This window comes from Penicillium maclennaniae (genome assembly GCF_028827695.1).
Source record: "Penicillium maclennaniae strain IBT 15551 chromosome Unknown utg000001l:1.0-3280838.0:1.0-3283122.0, whole genome shotgun sequence".
Classification (NCBI taxonomy): Eukaryota; Fungi; Ascomycota; class Eurotiomycetes; order Eurotiales; family Aspergillaceae; genus Penicillium; species Penicillium maclennaniae.
This window is the reverse complement of record NW_026623213.1, coordinates 2928967-2948402: the sequence shown is the minus strand read 5'-3', so window position 1 is coordinate 2948402 and position 19436 is coordinate 2928967. Positions and strand designations below refer to the sequence as shown.

Sequence of the window (19436 nt, the reverse complement as noted above, 5' to 3'; positions counted from 1 at the left end):
TCAACTACGCCCTTCTTCCCTCTGTTCCCCGGCTTTTTTTTCTTCTTGTTTTTCTAATTAGCCCATCTCGACCTAATTTCTCGTTCAGATGGTTTACATGTCGCTAGGGACTTGTCCTATTCTGAAAACTACTGGGACTCTAAATTATCTCGTCCCCAACCTCGTCATTGGCCCCTTGATGACGTACAGTTCTCCCACACCTTAGCCACTTGGTTCGTAGATAAGAACTCAGCACCAGCCATAATTCCATAGTCACCGAGGCTAGCGACTATGAATCTAGAAAGAAAATAAAAATAAAAAAAGAAATCAACCAGGAACGGACGGTGGTGTCCGATGTGTCAGGTCTGTAGCCGGGCCCCGCGTCTTATCGATAGAACCCCGTAACTCTCTCCTCTCGGTTTCCCATTTCTACAGCTCCACTGCATCTCGTAGGACTCGCTTTCAACTATCACACCGGATCTCCTTCTTCTTTCTACCCTTGACTCTTGACGCTTCACTCGGTTTCCTCTCCTACCAGACCTGACCCAAAGCAACATGAACCCCCACCAGCAGAACAAGGTAGACATCAATGTGAGTCTTTCGAGCACCCCTCTGCTTCAAAGCGTTTCTGAATACATCCCCAGGCCATGACTCCGGAGGAGCAAAAACTCTTCCGTCTCTACGGCAAGATGCCCAATAAGAAAGATCTGCTCCAGAACAAGCTCAAGGTAGGTCGAAACTCCCGGTCTCCAGCTCCAAACCCCCGCCCCCCCCGCTTCTCTGGAAACCTTTTACTCACTACCTTCTCTCTCCATAGGAGCGGAAATACTTCGACTCGGGCGACTACGCCCTCAGCAAAGCTGGCAAAGCCTCCGACGTTGGCGTCACCAGCATTGGGTCGCGACACCCGGTGCCCGAAAACATTCCCCACCTCACCGCAACCTCACCCGGAGCCAACAATGCCGGCAACGGCGGCGTGAACGCACAGGGCCAACATATTCCCGGCAGCATCAGTGGACACCCGGGCTCCATCGGCTTCCAAAGCCGCAGCCCCGCCAAGGAAGGCAGCTTCCTGCACCGCGGCACCAGCATGAGCGAGGGCTCCATTGGACCCGACGACGACAAGGAAGTTAAAGAGCTTAGCGTCAGCCCCCCGGCTGCCCGAGAGGGCGTGCCCATCCGTCGATAAATGACACCCAGCATCTCACATTCGCATCTAATTGTTATCCGGGTTTGGGAGTGTTATTGATCTTTTTGGTTCAAAAGCCTGGCGCTATGGGAAATGAATCTTTCCGGGGGTGACGAGGTGCACTGCGGGACAGGGCAAACTGGGAAAGAACAAGAATAGGCGGAACTGGCATGGCAGGCTTCATATTGACAAACGCACAAAAAGGAGGCGTGCGGTGACTCGACTTAACTTGACTCGAGCCACTGTCTGTCTCGGTTCTTGACTGTTGAGATATTCAGCATGCATCAGCTCTCTCCCTCCCATTCTTCGGCTTGTTCATATTTTTATTTTTTTCGAGTCCATGCAATCTTCGCCATCTGTGTCATTGTTTATCGTTCACAGCAATGTCTTTTGCATTTTTTTTTTCGCTGTATTCATTTCGTATTTATCAGTAGTTCTACGCAGAATGCTCGATCTATCCCGTTTGTCTAAAAGGAAAATTGTTATGAAATTCATGATGATTTTGAACTTTGAGATCGTCCAGATTAAGTAAATAATCATGTCTAATTGAAGTCTCCCAGAAATAGCGCTAGGCTGAGGGCTCAGAGACGCAACAAATGTTTCTATGTACAAAACTTAACGAAAACGAGCTATCAGCTCTTTACTCGGAATGACGGAAGCAAGGTTTGCATTGAAGGCCAAAGGCAGACGAGATGGAGGGTATAAATGTGCCAGATAATATCGGGATGAGACAAGGCAGAAAAGATAGCAAGGTTGACGCTGGTATCATGGGGGAGGTCATCAAGGCGGGGAAGACATAGGTCTCCAAACTGGAAGCAGGCATGACTTGGGTACAGTATCCCTTGGGTAAGGACCTGTGCTCCGTGTACGTGAGGAATGATATGGGATTATGCACGAGGGGGAAGAGCCAGTTTTCACAAAGACCGTTGCCAGGAAAGAGGCCCAACAGGTCGCCATGTATGACGTTGGAACCGGAACAAAACAAAAAGGCAAAGGCAAGGGCAAGAGCCATGCGTCGTGAAAAAGCCTTCTCATTTTGAAACGAGACTGGAGGTGCATGGTTAAGCAAGCTGCAAAAACTTGTTCCTCAAGACCAGCGCGACGTATCTGTCAACTGAGGTGCTTTGGCTTGACTGCAGCAATGCACATCACCATGGCTTATTTTTTAGTTGCTGCTGCGATCGGCTTTACTGGAAATCGGAGGCCAAGTCTCCGATCCATGTGATGATGATTCGTGAGGACCAAACACATGCCGGTCTCACTCAGCGTCGACGACACTAGCTCAGTCGGTCTTCCAGTGACCGGCTAGACCATTGTCCAGGTCATCGTGCTCTCCAAGCCACAGCTCGACCGCGTAAAGAGCTGTAGTGCAGGCTAGATTGATCCACTTCCACAAGTTGCCACCGCCGGCGCCTTGTGTGCTCCACCACTCGCCGCTGCCCCCCATGGCTTGAGAGGTCGATGAGAAATGCTGCATCAGAAGACTGGTATAGACAGCGACAAGAATAGTGGGTGCAAAATAGCTCAAGAAGCCCAGAAGCTGACCGGCCGCGTCCGAGTCATCGAGAGAGGCTTCCTGGGAGAGAGCGCGGGCCCCAGATCCGCGCACAGCAGGAATTATTCGTGTTGAGGCATATAGCACGAGCAGTCGGTAGGCGAGTGAAATCAGAACTGATGGTGTCACTGCACTGAAAACAGCGGTGATCACATTGAAGGCTGCGTGAATGATCGAAGGCAGCAGGGACAACGCGTGCATAAGCGTGGTGTACGACGCCATGATGATAGGCGGGAGCGGAGGGAAGTCGCCGGCCTGCGAAGGTGAAGGTGTGTGCTCCACAGGGTACGAGGGCTGATAATCTGTGAAGATCTGATAGATGCAGAGAACGACGTACGCAAAGAGGAGAGAGCTCTCTACGGGGTTTCCACGCCCACTGCCAATGCCCCAAGCACACAGGATCACTGCGCACGTAATGGAGACGCCGATCAGAGCAGCATCCACATTGGAGATCTCAGGGAACTGAAGAACGCGCCAGAGGAAGTAGACAGAGCTCGAAATGACGGTAGCGGAAAGAACTAGGAGGCCGATCTGCCCATGCAAAGTTAATTTTGTGTTTGTGTCGCAATACACAAGAGTTTGCCAGAATACACATACCATCCAGCTGTCGCTTCGTCCGCCTCGGTTCACGAGCCAGCGAGTAATTTGCCCGGCAGCCTGAATCACCAATAAACTGCAAAAGCCCTCGGCGAGCTGAAAGACGGGAGTTGACCATCTCAAGAGTCGGTCCCAGTTGCCCAGGGTCACACTCTCGACCAAACCGTCACGACCGAAGAGCCACTCCTGAACAGAGCTATCCGGCGTCCGCTTCCCACTGAAGGTGCGTTCCACCCATCCGCCGTTACTCCCCGCATCCTCCGAGAAGCGATTCAGGGACCAGATCAACAGGATGGGAATCAAGATCCATTGCGTGGATCGGATGACGGTGACGAGGAGGAACGGAACCAGGAGCGCTCAGGGGTCGTAAGCCTCAGTAGAGAGAAGAGGAAGTAGAAGGTGGCCAAGGATAGCGAAAAGGCCAGACCGCACGTCTTGCCGCCGACATCGAACGCGAGAGGGATGGACGATATCGTCACGGCGAGAAAGACGGCCGACGAGAAGACTCTGGAGAGCCACATCGGAGAGGACGCGCGGGGGCGCAGGCAATATCGCGAAAAGATGAGGAGGAGAAGGGGTGTGGAAATGCACACGACTATTTTTCTTTTTTCTCAACCTTGACCTTATCGCTCTTCACGTGGACCCGAGGGGCCAAGGAGCAAATTGCTGAATAACGTCTGAGATGAAGTTTCTAGTGGAAGGAAGAAAATCGAGGGGGCCACGTTGTACCAGTCGGGGTAGCTTCACTTCACTTCACTTCCTCAAGGTACGTTGACCGTGAAGGTATCGTTGAAGGTTCTCGCGCATCATCACACTGGAATTATGTGAAAATCTACATGTACCAGTGTCAGACTGGCGGTCAGAGCACACGGCACAGTCGGAGTCGTCAACTCTGGACGGTTATAGTTTCATTCTACGGAGTAGCTTGGATGCACACGATTATTATCTCAGGTTGAGTCGATAACGACATCACGCAGGAACTCGGGGAACATGAACCACGGAGAGACCTAACAGACCGGAGCATGTACCGGTACCTGAAAGCGCGCACTTACCGTCTGCCACTCTGAAGTATCGGTACTTGCCCGCATTGTTGTGCCCGTTTCCGCAAACAGCAGGCTCACGCTACAGTCAGGTGATGGCGAGTTGCCCTGACATGGAGCCCTGCTTTCCCGATATGGACCGGGCAGATAAGCCAGTAGCCTGCCAGAGCCCGGCAAATCATAAGCTTGCGCAGTTCTATATCTTCTTGCTCTGGTTGTATGCTTCGTTTTCATCGCTGGTTTACCATGGCCGAAACTGCTGCTAAGAAGCTCAAGACCCCGTCCCCTTTGATCGGGACTCACAGGTGAGCTCGATCATTTGCATTCCATGAGGCTCAAACTAACTCATGGCCCAGTGGTCACTTCCACGCCGACGAGGCCCTGGCAGTCTACATGCTCCGCCTGCTTCCCACTTATGCCTCCTCACCTCTTGTGCGAACTCGCGATCCGGCTCAGCTAGAGACTTGTCACACTGTGGTCGATGTTGGTGGGGTGTATGACGCCGCCATCAATCGCTATGATCACCACCAGCGTACCTTCGACACCACCTTCCCCAACCACAACACCAAGCTGTCATCTGCTGGTCTGGTTTACATGCACTTTGGCCGCGCTATAATTGCCCAGCACATGTCTCTGCCCGAGGACCACGCTGATGTCGGTCTTATCTACGAAAAACTTTACACCGATTTTGTCGAGGCTATTGATGCTAACGACAACGGTATCTCCGTCTACGACCCCGCCGCAGTGACTGCTGCCAAACTGGAGAAGCGTTTCAAGGATGGTGGTGTCACTCTTGCCTCCATTGTCAACGACATGAACAATCCCGACCCTATCAGCGCTCCCGGTGAGCCCCAGGACGAGGATAGCCTGTTCGGCCGAGCCAGCACACTCATCGGTAACGTCTTTGCTCGCAAGCTTCACCATGCCTGTACCTCATGGCTCCCGGCCCGCACCACCGTCGGTGCTGCCTACCAGTCGCGCAAAGAGGTTCACTCTTCTGGCCGCATTCTCGTGCTGCCTCAGGGCGGTGTCCCCTGGAAGGAGCACCTCTACAACTTCGAGAAAGATGCTTCTAATGGCCAAGATATTGAACCGGCTATGGAGGTGTACTATGTTCTGTACCCTGAAAGCGCCGCTGAGGACTCCAAGTGGCGCGTGCAGTGTGTCTCGGTGTCCGAGAGCAGCTTCACCTCTCGTAAGCCCCTCCCCGAGGCCTGGCGCGGTGTCCGTGACCAAGACCTGGATGGTGTTATGGCCACCGAGGCTGAGAAGGCCGGTCAGCCCAAGCTCCCCGAAGGTGCCATCTTTGTGCACGCCAGCGGATTCATTGGTGGTCACAAAACTCGGGAAGGAGCCATGGCTATGGCTGTACGCAGCCTTGAGCAATAATTTACGACGACCTTCTGAGGCATATGGATGATACGAGACAAAAGTTATGTCTGATTTTTGTGTTGAGAGAATTTATCTTATGACATCAAATGAAGATTACCCCGATACATCGATCAAGATTTTTGATCCAACGTTTGTAAACTTGCGGCTCTTCTACTCAACGTGGCTTATAGCATGATAGTTCACATCTGCGTATATGGACCATAATTTCCTGCGCACAGTGATGCCCACGCCAAAACATCTAGCCGGCTTCGAACTAGGCCCATCGAGGTGGAGAGGTGGAATAGGAAAATCTTCGACACAATGACAGCCGGCAACGCGTGAATTTGCCAGGTAAGGTTCAGAGAAGCCGCAAGGAGTAACCTCTTAAACATTCGTAGCCCATCCGAGGGATGGCATGTTGGGAGGCTTGTGTGTACAGCTCAGGGAGCCAGACTGCGATTACCCTGAGAAGCTCTCCTGGGTGTGTCTTCCCGGGCATCAGGTGCTGGACAGTCTCCGTTGAGGTTGCAAGTATACGCGTGCGCAGGAGGCTGGTGTTTTCTGTCAACAGTATCGCTTGCGGGCCATGATTGAAAAAGTTTCCGAGGATATAGTTTTGTAGTTCGGGGAATTTCCTCAGTGACGAATATTCAACGAGCTGATATCTTCAATGCTGCCCGTTCCATCACCCGGTTTCTGGCCATCTTTGGCCATTGACGAAGTACCAAGAGGCTCTTCACTCTCGCCCATAGCTCTCTGGATAAGCTTAGCCTTGACAGCAGCTCCCTTCAAGCGCTCATCCATGTCGTTCACGGCTTCCTCAGTATTGGTCATATCCAGAGAAGCCGGGTCAACTAGCTCCAACAGAGTTTCGAGGTTTCTGATCAGGCGCGCACTATGTGATGGAAGACTTGGCATATCATTGCTGATTGACGGCTCGAGAGAGAGGCTGTCAGTGGTCTCCGAGTGACTCAATGCTTGTTTGGACGTTTTCGGTGAATTTGAATCCGCGAGGCGTTGAGCCCAGACTAAAGCTTTTCCATATAGCCTGCCCATTTCGACGAATTTCTCGAAGCCTTTCTCCACGCCGAAGACACTGCCCTCGGTGTATCCCGCCTTGGCTCCATCGGCAGCTCCCAGCTCGTAGCCTTCATTATAGAACTGCTCTTCCAAGTCGAGGAGGCTATCAAGTAGATTGGACTCCATAACAAAAATCGTGGGCGATGAGTCAAGAGCAAAAGAATTTTTGATACGCGGGGCGGATAACAGTAATGTCACGAGATGCCCACTTTTCGATTTTCCCGCCGCACCCCTCCATCAGTTACAACTCTCACCACACAATGGCTTCAGATCCGATCTTGCCCAAGCAGGGCGAACGCAATATCCTTGTGACTAGCGCATTGCCCTATGTGAACAATGTTCCTCATCTGGGTAACGTCGTTGGCTCCGTGCTGAGTGCCGATGCCTTTGCGAGGTATGACTCAACACCCCACACTATGAGGACTATACTAATGCGCCAACTTTAGATATCACAAAGCCTGTGGACGGCCCACTCTGTTCATTTGCGGAACGGACGAATACGGCACAGCGACCGAGACCAAGGCGTTAGAGGAGAAGGTGACGCCAGAGGAGCTTTGCGCCAAGTACAATAAGATCCATCAGGAAGTGTACAAGTGGTTTAACATTGGCTTTGACCACTTCGGCCGCACTCCTACCGAGAAGCACACCGAGATCTCTCAGGCCATTTTCAAGCGCCTCTGGGATAACGGTTTCCTTGGCGAGCGCACTGCCGAGCAGCCCTTCTGTGAGCAGCACGGCTCCTTCTTGGCTGATCGTTACGTGGAGGGTGAATGCCCCCGATGCCACTACGACGATGCGCGCGGTGATCAGTGTGACAAGTGTGGTCACCTTCTTGACCCTTTTGATCTTATCAACCCCCGCTGTAAGCTCGACGGAGCTACCCCGGTTCGCCGTGAGACCAAGCACATCCATTTGCTGTTGGACAAGCTCCAGCCGGAGGTTGAGAAGTGGGCCAACGACAGTATCGAGAAGGGCCAGTGGCCGAAGAACTCAAAAATCATCACCGAGTCTTGGTTGAAGGAGGGCTTGAAGGACCGCGGCATCACCCGTGATCTGAAATGGGGTGTGCCAGTGCCTCTGGAGGGCTTCGACAACAAGGTGCTGTACGTCTGGTTTGAGGCTTGCATTGGGTACCCTTCCATCACCGCAAACTACACCAACGAATGGGAGCAATGGTGGCGCAACCCGGAAGATGTGAAGCTGTACCAGTTCCTTGGCAAGGACAATGTACCCTTCCACAGTGTTATTTTCCCGGCTACTCAGATCGGTACCCGGGACACCTGGACTATGAACCACCACCTGAGTGCTACCGAATACTTGAATTACGAGGGTGGTAAGTTCAGTAAGTCGCGTGGCATCGGTGTGTTCGGCACCAACGCCAAGGAGACCGGCGTGTCTGCCGATGTGTGGAGATATTACCTGCTCAAGAACCGCCCTGAGACCGGTGATACACAATTTGAATGGCGCGCATTCGTTGACGCCAACAACAGCGAGCTTCTCGCCAAGCTGGGTAACCTTGTCAACCGTGTCATCAAGCTTGTCACTGCTTCCTACGGCGGTGTGATCCCCGAGTTTTCTGTGCCCGAGGACTTCAAGCCTTATCTGGAGGAAATCACTACCTTCACGCGCCAGTACGTCGAGGAGATGGAGAGTGTCCACCTCCGTGCCGGTGTCCAGACCGCCATGCGAATCACCGAAGTTGGCAATGGTCTCATCCAGGCCAACCGTCTGGACAACTCTCTCATCGCCAACGATCCCGCTCGCGCTGCCGCTGTCGTTGGTACCGTTCTGAACTTGATTCACCTGCTGTCCGCCGTATTCACCCCGTACATGCCCGCCACTACCGAGTCGATGCTCAGACAGCTGAATGCTCCCGTCCAGTTGATCCCCACTCTGGATGAGCTCAAGGACGGCTGGAAGCCTACCTCTCTCAAGGCCGGCCACAAGATTGGCAAGGCTGAGTACCTGTTCACTCGCATTGACCCCAAGAAGGCCGACGAGTGGCGCGAGCTGTTCGGTGGATCCCAGGCCGAGCGGGCCAAAAAGGCCGAAGAGGCCGTCAAGGCTGCTGCTAAGAAGGCCGCTGCGAAGGCTAAGAAGCAGGCCAAGAAAGCCACTAAGGCTTCCGGCGTTGAGGCTACCGCTAAGGGCGGCGCTGAGAGCCCCAGCGTGAGCGAGGAGGGCATTGAGAAGGTCACTGACGGTGTGGCCCAGGTCACTCTCCCTACCTCGTAAGCCGCAAGTGACTAGATGGAACCGGGAGGACAGAGGAAGTGAATTTTTGGCGCGCGACATTGATGTTTATCGGTCAAGAGTCACGGTTGGGTTGCATGATGTGGTTTCAGAAAGGGAATACTCGACGGAATAGCATTTTACCATATCAACATGAATCTACGAGAAAGGGTGTTCTGGAAAGGGTGGGAGTTGCATTGCATTTGATTGACTTTCTGAGGACCCTATCAACTATGGGCTTCCGACCAAGTTCAGATATCACACCCTAGATATAGCATTAGTAGCTTAGAATTGGAGGCCTTTGATGATAGACACTATCTCAAACAAGGATCAAGCTTGATGAATCTCATTTGCAATTCTCTTTTTGAAACAATACACGCCGATATGGAAGATAGGTTCATTAAAATGCTCATAGCGCCAGGGGCTCGTCTATCACGAGCCAACATAAATGGAAATTGCCTCTCCAATCATCGCTTGCGAGTACCCGGACGGGGTTTTGTCTCATCGGGGCCAACGGGATGCAGCATGACCTTGTTAGGAAGCTGCGGGGTGTTTGCAGAGTAGCCCTTGCTCCAGTCATAGCTGACCGCGTAGGCGAAGATACTGCCGGTCTGGTTGAAAGCAGTAGAGGAGATGGGACCGCCGACGGCCGGGTAGCCCTTCAGACGGTGCTTGGCATCCTTGTCCCAGAAGTGGAAAGTGCCGTCACTGCCGGCAGTGCTAAAGGTGCCATGGACGGGGTGGAATGAAATGGCGTTGACGGAATAGATGTTGCAGACGTCGCGGTTGGCAGGCGGGGTTTCACGGTGACACTTGAAAGAGAAATTGGCAGACTGGTCCTTCTCCTCGACGTAGTGAATGGCACAACGACCCTCGATACTACCAACGGCATAACCTGAAGCATCGCTAAAGCAGCTGACTACCCGCGTCTGCCATTTGAGAGGGGATTGTTCGGCCTTGTAGATCTTGGTCGGGTTGTCGAGATTAATCACGTTAATGTAGCGATCAGCAGTACCAACGACCAGCAACTTGTTTTTGACATCCATGCTATAGATGCGTTCTTGACACTCCAAAGACGCGATCGGTTGCTGTTGACGCAGGTCCCAATACTTGACGGTCTTGTCCCAGGAGCCGGTGATGAGGAGCGGTGACCCGCCTACTGACGGGTTGGGGATCATATGGCAGCTTCGGATCGGGGCATCGTGGGCAGCGACCTGGGTAGCGGGGGCACCGTTTGCACCAAGATCCAACAGACGAGCAGCTTTGTCGGCACCGGCGCCAACGACCTTGGTTCCGTCCTGGAGGGGAAAAAAGAGACAATAGTTAATTTTTTGAAAGTGAACAGATCAGAAGAGAGAAAAAAACTCACTGGTGACCAGCAGCAATTCAAGACTGGAGCTTCATGCTCAAACAATGCCTTGCCTTCACTCTGACCGTCGCCTTTGATTTCGTAGATGCGGACCTTCTTGTCCCATGATGCGACAGCCAGGTGATCGCTGGTGGGCGAGAATCGCAAATCCGAGATGCTGTCCTCCGGAGGCTGATTAAGCTGCACATCCTTGGAGATATCACCGGTCGTGTTGGTCGAACCGGCCGAGGCAGCGGCGGCACCAGCACCGAAGAAAGACATCGCGAAGGGCGCGAAAGTGCGCGAGAGAGAGAAAGAGCTCTGTTTTGGGTATCAAAGAGGGTGGAAGGTGGCGAGAGGCGAGGGTGCAGAGCAAGCCACCGATCAGGATCAATCAATGATCCCCACAGATGAGCACGAGGTCGGAGCAGGGAGGTTAAATGGGTGTGGGGAGAGCTGGGAAAAAGTGACAACCGCTTGCACTGACTCGATTTGAGATGCGCGATGACTGCGGCAGAAAATGATGCTCACCGCCTTGGAACTGGAACTATATGCCGAACATGGGGTTCATGAGCTTGCTGTTTATCATGGCTTATGCGTTTGGTTCTGAATCTCAACTGTAGGATTATCGCTTTCATTGATGGAATATTCTGATTTGTGTCCAGCCAGTCTGTTCGACTTATACCGCATCTACGCTCATTGGAACGCGTCTCGCATCGGCATCGCGTGTGTTCTATTGAATCACTTTACACCAGAAGACCTAGATAAGTGAAGGTGGGCTTTGACAAATCTAGACAATTCCAGATTCTAGAGCTACGAGGGTCTATCAGGGACAATCTGGGGCAGAAAGATCTCATATCATTATTCTCAAGGATTCAGAGATCGATTTGGCTACTGATGCCTCCGGCTCGCCGGGCCTGTTCTTTGAGATGTAGCTCACACTGGTCAGGGCACTCTGAAAAGAACATTATGAGAGTATGTCATTGAGTTTGTCTACTGAAGTTGACATTGTGTTATTCGTCCATAGTCTTGGAATGCGCTTCTCATATTTGTTGCTCTCTTGTAAAATCTTTTGGAGCCACATAAAGCTCTATATGTTTTCCCACGGCTTCCCTACCTCCGCACAAAGTCATCATACAGTCGAGAGAGCTCTTCCCCTCAAGTATGTAGTATCGGTTGTTCCCTTGAACTGACAAAACAAGAGAAAGGAAATGACCAACAGTCCGTACTGTCCCGCCCCGAGGCCGGTACCCCTCCCACTCCCGCTTCGATTCTGCACCATCAAAGCCTGTTGCAGGGCCGACAACGCTGTATATTATTGCTCAAACAATCAGTGGTACATTGTTGCGCTACTTGTAAGAATCATGAAATGTTGGACAAATGATTGATGAACTCCAAATCCATCCCAGGTAGCCGAGGCCGAACCTTCCGTGGCGCGGTGCTTCGTCTCCATGGAACGAGAATACGAGAACGAGAACGCAAACCCCAATCTCATCTCGCTGTCCCCGGATCCAGCATCGCGACCCATCAACACGTCGTTTTGTCCCTTAGGCAGACCATGCCAGGTTTCCTTGCCCCGTGCTGTCGTAATACCTGACCAAAGATAGATTCGTCCCATGAGGTTGAAAGCTGGTACCTCTACAATGGACCCAATCGAATGATTCCGCACACTTTCTACTTTAAGCAAAAAACAATATATACTTTCGTATGGAAGGTGAGAATGATTCTAGAATCGCTTTGTACCCATTGTTCTAAGCTTGTGCCGGTGCTTCCTCTTTGTCAAGCTCTTTGGTACCCGGAGACCGGTTGGAGTAAGCATGACACGACTAGCTCACCTGCTTTGTTCTGATCGACGGTTTAAGAAGAAGGCACGTTGCTAGTCCCTTGGCTAGTCCCTCGAAGCGATCCTTATTCTTAATCTCTCCAGCTGCCGAGTCAATCCTTACCCGCAATGAAGACTTCAGTCGGGGCCTTGGTCCTTGTATGGACTCAGTCTTTATGTGCCCAACATGAAGGCGATGCTGATACAAGCATGGCCACATTAAATGCAATTGCCACTACCACTACAGCCAAGACCTCCTCCGCATCGGGTTCCGTTCAGACAATCAACGTTGGCAAGTCAGGTCTGGAATTCTCTCCATATACTCTCAATGTTGCTGCTGGAGACAAAGTGGAGTTCCACTTCTTCCCAGGGGATCACTCAGTGACCCAAGCCTCCTCTGATAATCCCTGTCACCCATTGAGTGGCAGCAGCTTCTCCAGTGGGTTCGTCACGGGAAGCAGTAATGGATCGGTACGTCTGAGGAAGATTATTGGCACAGCCGGCTGACCTGGTAGCCCCCGGTCTTCGCCTTGATCGTCAATAACACGAAATTCATTTGGTTCTTCTGCGGTCAAGTCGGACATTGTCAGGCTGGAATGGTCGGCGTAATCAACCCCGAGTAGGCGATCATGACCTCTACGCAGCCCCACAAGGTACTGACCGGTCAATGCATCTCAGTAATGGCGCGAACACTCTCTCCGCATTCAATACTGCGGCGGGCAGTACTACCGGTAGCAGTGTTCCCGCCAATATCCAAGGGGGTATACTCGGAAAGGAGAGCGACCAGTCTTCCGCACCCATGTCCGCGTCCGCGTCCACGTCCACCAGCGGATCATCCCCCAGCGCGGGAAGCTCGAGCCCCAATGGCACGAATACTGCAGACAACTTGTCTTACTCGAAAGGGGTGAGCGTTGCAGGTATCCTTGCTTTGATGACAGCTGGGTTTTTTATATAAGGTTGGGCTAGAGGGGTATTTCTTGATAATCAGGTCTCTCTCTTAGTCTGATCAAATGCGTGGTGGTGATGTGGTGGCAGCTCTTGAGTTTATAGTTAGTTCGCTCGCTATTGTGTAATTAATGCCCCATTCCTGCATGCCGATCGCTCACGCGTTACCCATGCTCTTATTCCTGATTGAAACGGCGAGAGCTGAGCTCGCTCCAACTGAAAATTGAGCACGTGAAGAGACCCTTTTTGGGTGATGGAGTCACATCCGGGATAAGGTATAGTGGTATGCATTGGTGATATGTGCACGGACTGTGGGGGAATAGCCCGGTATTTGTGGAGAACCGGATCCACTCCGCTTCTTCAAAAGAGGATCGACGTGACTCGGAACAAAGAGCATGTACTGTGAGCTATGGCATTCGGATGTCGGCTTTCGGAACGGGCAATGTATCAATCAAAGTAGAATGACGGAATAGCTTGTCGGAAGTAAAGTGGGAGAGGAGGGGAGGTGAGGTGAGGCGAGGCAAAGTAAGTGGCCTGATGGTCGCGTGTGCCCATGACATCAGGTGATCCTCACCTCCACAGTACGGAATTGTATGGATAGTTGCGTTGCGAGTTGGTCGCAGGTCGTGTGGAATGTATAGTCCAAAATCAAAAATCAATTCCCTCGATCGTGATTGACCTTTTCACCATACGAGTCGCGAAAGAAAGGTGAAGTCATCGCTGAAATAAAGTCCGGGTGGAGTAGAATGCGGGGTGCAGCTCCCAGATTGGTTGCCGTCCGAGCCAAACATCTCCCCCTGATGTCAGTTGCTATGATCCGGGGTTGCCGGTGAGACTAGTCAGTCAAGTGTAGAGCAGAGAAATGAGATTGTAGAAGAAAGGAAGATTCGATTGAAGAATTATCCAGGTGAAAGAGATCCCACAACCTGAGTAAAGCGTGTGCTACAAGGCGAGCATCACCGAAGCCTCTCATACGCGGATGACATCCTTGACTTGGGCGGGGAAAGTGGTGGTCACCTGCTCTTTGCTATCTGCTCGCTCCCCTCTCTTCTATCTTCTTCTTCTCTTCCATCTCTCTCCATCATTCATCCATCTACTCCATCATGTCTGTTCCACTTACCAAAGTCGACTCTGCCATCGCTGGCTTGTCTATAGACGACAAAGCTCCCGAGTCCACCAAGAAGGAGGTTCCCAAAGACAAGAAAGGCCATAGGCGTGCTTCTTCAACGGCTGCGGAAGGTGTCTGGAACATCAAGGATCTCGGTAAATACTCATATCGTACTAGTACAACCCATACTCAGACTGATCCCCCCTCTTCAGAGGAACAGAAGATTGAAATCACTCTCCCCATTGAAACCCAGAAGACTGGGTGGTACGTTGACCTCCATCCGTCTGATTACATCAACCACTGACATGCCTCAGGAAACTCAACACCAATCCGTCAAAAGTCGAGGACAAGGATATCCTCAAGCTCTTCCTCACGAACCCACCGGTCAAGAAGATTGATCTGGATTTCCCCCTGGGCCTTCATGTCACCGCCCGGAACTTGAAAGGCGTCACAATCAAGGACGCATTAGATGCGATCTACAAGCAGTTCAAGAAGAAGGTAAGCTCATCTCCTGCTCCCCCAATAAGTACCTCGTACCCCATCTAATCTAACTTCTCAGGCCGATGACGAGTTAGAAAGTCCCTACCTCGCTGGCTTCGAGTGGGACAAGGACGAGTCTTGGACACGTCTGATCGTCCACCAGAAGAAAGAGAACACCGCACAACAGCCCAGTACCAAGAAATCCAAGAAGAAGGCAAAGGAAGAAGCCGCTTTGGCATAATTTGGCCTCGTCACTGGTGGACCCAGCCACATCGGCTAAGCGCCGCCCCTTACTGTCTCTTTTATGTGCTTTCAATGCTCTATCCTTTTAACTACCGCAACGTGAAACGACAAGGGTTGATCCCCTCCCCCAGCAGGGACTTTATCAGCAACTGACCTCTCCTCTCTTCCCGACCGGGAAGAACTTCTGTCTCGACTCTACAATTGCGTTTCTCTGGGATCTAGAAACAAGAATTACAGAGAGGGCGTGGGAGCGAGTTTTCGGCCTGTACTTTGCTTCTCTCTTTTCCTTTTACTCATCGGGTGAAGACCCGGGGACTGGGGCACCCAGATGCTCCGGCACCCGTTTCAGTCCTTTATTACCCGGGAAATACCAGTTAATTTCCACATGGGAATGCATCTCGTAGATCATACTATGACTGTGTGAAAGTAGAAGTTGATGGGCTGACGTCGGGAGTGGGCGTCGCGCCAAGCACAGCGTATCCACTCAGGCCCACAACGCGCCGCTTAGTCCGCGCGCCGACCTCGCACTGACTCTGAATCAAGAGGTCGGAGAAAACGTAGCCAAGTATGTATGTCAATTCCATGTGCAATGTTATGAGTATATACAATACGCTGAGAACCACCCATAGCTTGAAGGGCGGAATAATACAGGAAACTCGTAGTGAACGGGGAAATCAAACGCAGAAACGCTTTGGAATAATAGTGTCAACGAGAGCGACCAGGCTCACGACTGCCAAAGAGGACCAGAACTATCTCGTCGAGGATAGTGAAGACGAGATGTGTGTTCAAAGGTTGGTTATTCAGTGTAGCGAAGATACGACGAGCCGCGGCTTGGGCATTGGCACGGCCGACAACACTGCCTGCTAGATCTGGGATGAGGGTTGCGAGGACGACGGTAGCTTCGGCGCGGCTATTGAGCCGTTCGGGGCCGGAGCGAGGGGTGAACTTTCGTAGGACACCGCCCGGCCACAGAGAGTCTCGAGCGAGGGTGAGATAGCGTAGAAGCGATTCATCCTGGATAAGCGAACGGGCGCCGTCGCGGACTTTGCGCTCGATCGTGCCACCAAGAAGTTGGTGCAAGACGACGACGACAGCGCGGCCACGCAGCCAGTTGTTTCCACGGTTTAATTCAAATGCTTCGAGAAAGAGGTCGCAGATTGGTTTGATGAAGGGCTCGAGCTCACGGTCTTCGAAAGCATTGAGCTCTGCTTCGGCCTCGGCAGTCGTGACGGCGTCTTCGGTAGCAATGACAGGATCTTGAGCGGCGCTGGTGCCGGTCTGTTGAGTTGCAGCAGAGATTAAATTCTGGCCTGCTGTGGATAGTTGATCCAGGACCCCGAAATTGCCGAGGAAATCGTCCATGCCATCTGCGACGGAGTTATAGATGCGCGTGACCAGGTCCTTGCTTTCGCCTTCGCTGTTGCGGGAATTGGTATTATCGCGGGGTAAGATAGCTCGTTGGGAGAGGAAGGCTCGTAGGTCACGACTACGGCAGACTTCCGGTAGATGGAGAAGTTTCTCGAGATAGGCCTCCAGGGCGATACGGCGCTTTTGGAGGAACTCTTTCTGAAGCTTCATCACCACCCGCCGACGGGGAAATTCCAAGTGTCGGACGGAGGGGTAGCTCAGTCGAAGCTTTTGGTGAAGTTCATGAAATTCGCTGTAGCGGCGTGCAACAACCCATGATGCAGCTGGCATCTGTTCTCCGGCGTTTCGCTGAACTTCGACAATATCTACTCGAACATTAGCTTGACGAGGAATGCGAAGCAGAGAGAATATAACGTACACATCGCAAACTCACGTCCATCGTCCTCATCCTTGCCCACCACAATGGACTTAATGCGGACGGTAGATCGCCCATATAAACTGTTGTCACTCTCCTGGATGATATACTGCTGGCGTTGCATCTCCTTGCGATGAATCTCACGCTCAATGCTTGCCTTAGATTTACGCAAGATGCGCAACTCAGCTGTGTTATTTGTGAGCTCGGCCTTGCGTCTCAATGCCTCGAGTACGGAATCTTGGCTTTTAAGTTTCTCGATGTCGGTAGTCAGGGCTTCAATGGCTTCAGTAAGACCGAGGTCGCCGGGTGCAGCTTCATGGACCTCATCTGCCGGATCCTTCTCCTCGGGGACAGGTTCTTCATAGTCATCCTCGGAGTACTGTTTCTGATCGGGGAATAGGTCATCGTCAAAGACACCATGGCGTAAGCCGTGACCAACAAGGCCTAGCGTCGCAATACTCTTCTTCTTCCCAACTGGGCGACTCTCGGCTCGGGATGAGTCGGTTGGATTGCGACGCGTAGGGTCAGGAAGATCCAATCCGAAAAGCGAGGAAGAGGAGTCACCGCTACCTTTCAGGTCCTCGACCCGTGGATTCTTTGGTTCATTGGTGATAATGTCGTTGAGAGCCGCCTCCATAGTTTCCAGAACTTGGCTCTGGGACGTATCATTATCCCCATTTGGAGAATCTTTCCCCAGGCTTGCAGTAGATGCGGCAAGGTTATCTGTATCATAGTCGTCGTCAAAAAGATGGCCAGACCTCTCGGAGTCTATGGATCGTCGTGGTGAATCATCATCGTCAAATAACTTGCCCATTCCCCGGATGTCAGTGGATGAGACAGCAGCTCTTCGAAGATCTTTCGATGATCTAGCGTTCGGCTGGGAGCCCGTCCGTACCATTAATGGAGGCAGAGGTCGTCTCTCGGGGGCATCGAAAGTGACCGCAGGTGGTGGAGAGTGGTTTGCAGTGGGTATCTGGGTACCTGAGGCGTCGTCTGACGCCAGGTATTTCCAGTATAGATCGGACTTCTTGAATTTTGGGTAATGAATGCTTTCCATTTCGTCCAACACAGCAGATTGGGTAGTCAATACGGTCGTCCGAGCTTTACGATACTGCTCGGGCGTGGCACGTTTGCCTGCGCTTAAGAATGCCTTGACCGTACGTCGTGCCTCGTCCGAAACCTTCAGTTCTGGTTTGTTGAGATAGGTTTCACTAAGAAGCGCCAAGTCGTTCCTGTCGCCAGTTGTCCAGGCACCAGAAGCAGACGATGTGTCGTCCCCGAAGTCGTCTTCCAATGGATTTCGGAGCCCGTCGACCACAATCCAGAATTGAACTAGAGACATCAGTTTCTGGCGGTCCATGAACTCCATGAAGTATGAGAGGCCCGATGCACTATGCATTACGTCCACAAGAGAAGTCTCTGGTGCGGCGGAGCTATCGCGACGTGGCTTCACTGCTTCAGCCAGTCGACGAGAGGCTTCTCCAGGAACCGACAGCTTGGACACTTTTTGATCCAGGACTCTTTTGCCAGTCTCTAGTCGCCGTAGATAGACTTGATCTTGTCCCTCAACCATGCTCTCACGCTTCAACTGAGTAGTCACAAGTGCACGAAATCGACGAGCATCCGACAAATTATTACATCGTCTGATGGCTCGAACAAATCGTTCAAACGCACGTTCAGAGTCCGAGGGTGAGAGTCGTGGAAATGGTTGTCCGCGCTTGGACCTTGGAACAGGCGATGCATGTTCATCCAGTGCAGCTCGAAGCTTGCGCACAGTTTTCCGATCCTGTAAAGCGGTTCTTCCATATGCCTCCATCAATTGATTCCACGTATCCGGATCCGAAAGTGATGACACAATCGGAAGTAACACTGCGCATGAAATAATTTCGCGAATCAAGACAGATACAGCTCGACTGTTGAGTACGCTTTCAGGAAACAGCTGAGGAAGAAGCCCCACGGAAATCTTGCGAAGATATTCTTGCTGGACCTGCTTTTGGTCAGACGTAGAGAGCGCAACTGCAGGGTGTAAACGGCCCTCGCGGTACTTTTTGGCGACAGCCAAGTCCAGCTCTTCGGATTCCGTCACATTTCGATTCAAATTACGCCCACGCACTTGCCGTTCGGCGACATCAAATTCTTTCAGATGGGTGGTCAATATGGGAAAGACCCGTGAGACAACTAAAGAGATCAGATCTTCTGAGAGCAGCCTGTCTCGAAGATTTTCCAGAGCGACTCGGATCGTCCGATCAATTTCATTCACAAATGTAGGATTCGGACTGATGTTGTGATACCATGAAGATATGAAGTCGCGCGTAATTAGAGACAGAAGACCATCTATCTCTTCCGAAACAACAAAAGATTGCGGATATAGAGGCCGGGGCCTGTACCGTGAGCTTTTGCGCACATTGAGCACATCTCTTCGCCAGTAATTAGGTGTGATGAAAGCCACCGAGACAGTCTTCGGGCTGAAAGGCTTGTCGGTAGGCTTTCGGATGGTGAGGACGACCAGCGCCAAGAATGCAGCGCAGGACAACGCGGCCCCCAACGCTAAGGCCCATCCGAGATATCGAAGGATCGGCAGCCAGCGCACTACCAGGCCCCAAGCGATGAAGCCGCCAACTCCCGCTAAAACAAGATCGCGACGATGAAGGACCATTCTCCCCT

At 52.0% G+C, this 19436-nt stretch overlaps 9 protein-coding genes across 9 annotated transcripts; 5 read left to right on the top strand and 4 right to left on the bottom strand.

The window, feature by feature from the left end:
• Positions 1–534: 534 nt before the first annotated feature.
• On the top strand, positions 535–1168 carry N7477_001139 (endosulfine family protein; the record flags this gene model as incomplete). Its single annotated transcript, XM_056962802.1, has 3 exons — positions 535–570; positions 624–707; positions 797–1168. 3 exons carry the CDS (start codon positions 535–537, stop codon positions 1166–1168), a joined length of 492 nt encoding a protein of 163 aa, XP_056827805.1.
• Positions 1169–2450: 1282 nt separating this feature from the next.
• On the bottom strand, positions 2451–3841 carry N7477_001138 (ICE2 family protein; the record flags this gene model as incomplete). The annotated part of the gene is made up of 3 exons (XM_056962801.1): positions 2451–3254; positions 3321–3676; positions 3748–3841. The coding sequence occupies 3 exons, from the start codon at positions 3839–3841 to the stop codon at positions 2451–2453; spliced, it is 1254 nt and encodes a 417-aa protein (XP_056827804.1).
• A 765-nt stretch (positions 3842–4606) lies between these two features.
• On the top strand, positions 4607–5749 carry N7477_001137 (MYG1 family protein; the record flags this gene model as incomplete). The annotated part of the gene is made up of 2 exons (XM_056962800.1): positions 4607–4665; positions 4717–5749. The coding sequence occupies 2 exons, from the start codon at positions 4607–4609 to the stop codon at positions 5747–5749; spliced, it is 1092 nt and encodes a 363-aa protein (XP_056827803.1).
• Positions 5750–6367: 618 nt separating this feature from the next.
• On the bottom strand, positions 6368–6937 carry N7477_001136 (Yae1 family protein; the record flags this gene model as incomplete). The annotated part of the gene is made up of 1 exon (XM_056962799.1): positions 6368–6937. The coding sequence occupies one exon, from the start codon at positions 6935–6937 to the stop codon at positions 6368–6370; it is 570 nt and encodes a 189-aa protein (XP_056827802.1).
• A 134-nt stretch (positions 6938–7071) lies between these two features.
• N7477_001135 (methionine--tRNA ligase MES1) lies at positions 7072–9046 on the top strand (the record flags this gene model as incomplete). The annotated part of the gene is made up of 2 exons (XM_056962798.1): positions 7072–7205; positions 7258–9046. The coding sequence occupies 2 exons, from the start codon at positions 7072–7074 to the stop codon at positions 9044–9046; spliced, it is 1923 nt and encodes a 640-aa protein (XP_056827801.1).
• Positions 9047–9510: 464 nt separating this feature from the next.
• sonA (putative nuclear pore complex protein (SonA)) lies at positions 9511–10673 on the bottom strand (the record flags this gene model as incomplete). Its single annotated transcript, XM_056962797.1, has 2 exons — positions 9511–10341; positions 10413–10673. The coding sequence occupies 2 exons, from the start codon at positions 10671–10673 to the stop codon at positions 9511–9513; spliced, it is 1092 nt and encodes a 363-aa protein (XP_056827800.1).
• A 1669-nt stretch (positions 10674–12342) lies between these two features.
• Positions 12343–12836, top strand: N7477_001133 (cupredoxin domain-containing protein; the record flags this gene model as incomplete). Its single annotated transcript, XM_056962796.1, has 2 exons — positions 12343–12684; positions 12729–12836. 2 exons carry the CDS (start codon positions 12343–12345, stop codon positions 12834–12836), a joined length of 450 nt encoding a protein of 149 aa, XP_056827799.1.
• Positions 12837–14261: 1425 nt separating this feature from the next.
• Positions 14262–14987, top strand: N7477_001132 (uncharacterized protein; the record flags this gene model as incomplete). The annotated part of the gene is made up of 3 exons (XM_056962795.1): positions 14262–14530; positions 14581–14764; positions 14826–14987. 3 exons carry the CDS (start codon positions 14262–14264, stop codon positions 14985–14987), a joined length of 615 nt encoding a protein of 204 aa, XP_056827798.1.
• Positions 14988–15694: 707 nt separating this feature from the next.
• rgsC (putative intermediate filament protein (Mdm1)) lies at positions 15695–19428 on the bottom strand (the record flags this gene model as incomplete). The annotated part of the gene is made up of 2 exons (XM_056962794.1): positions 15695–16722; positions 16776–19428. The coding sequence occupies 2 exons, from the start codon at positions 19426–19428 to the stop codon at positions 15695–15697; spliced, it is 3681 nt and encodes a 1226-aa protein (XP_056827797.1).
• Positions 19429–19436: the final 8 nt, after the last annotated feature.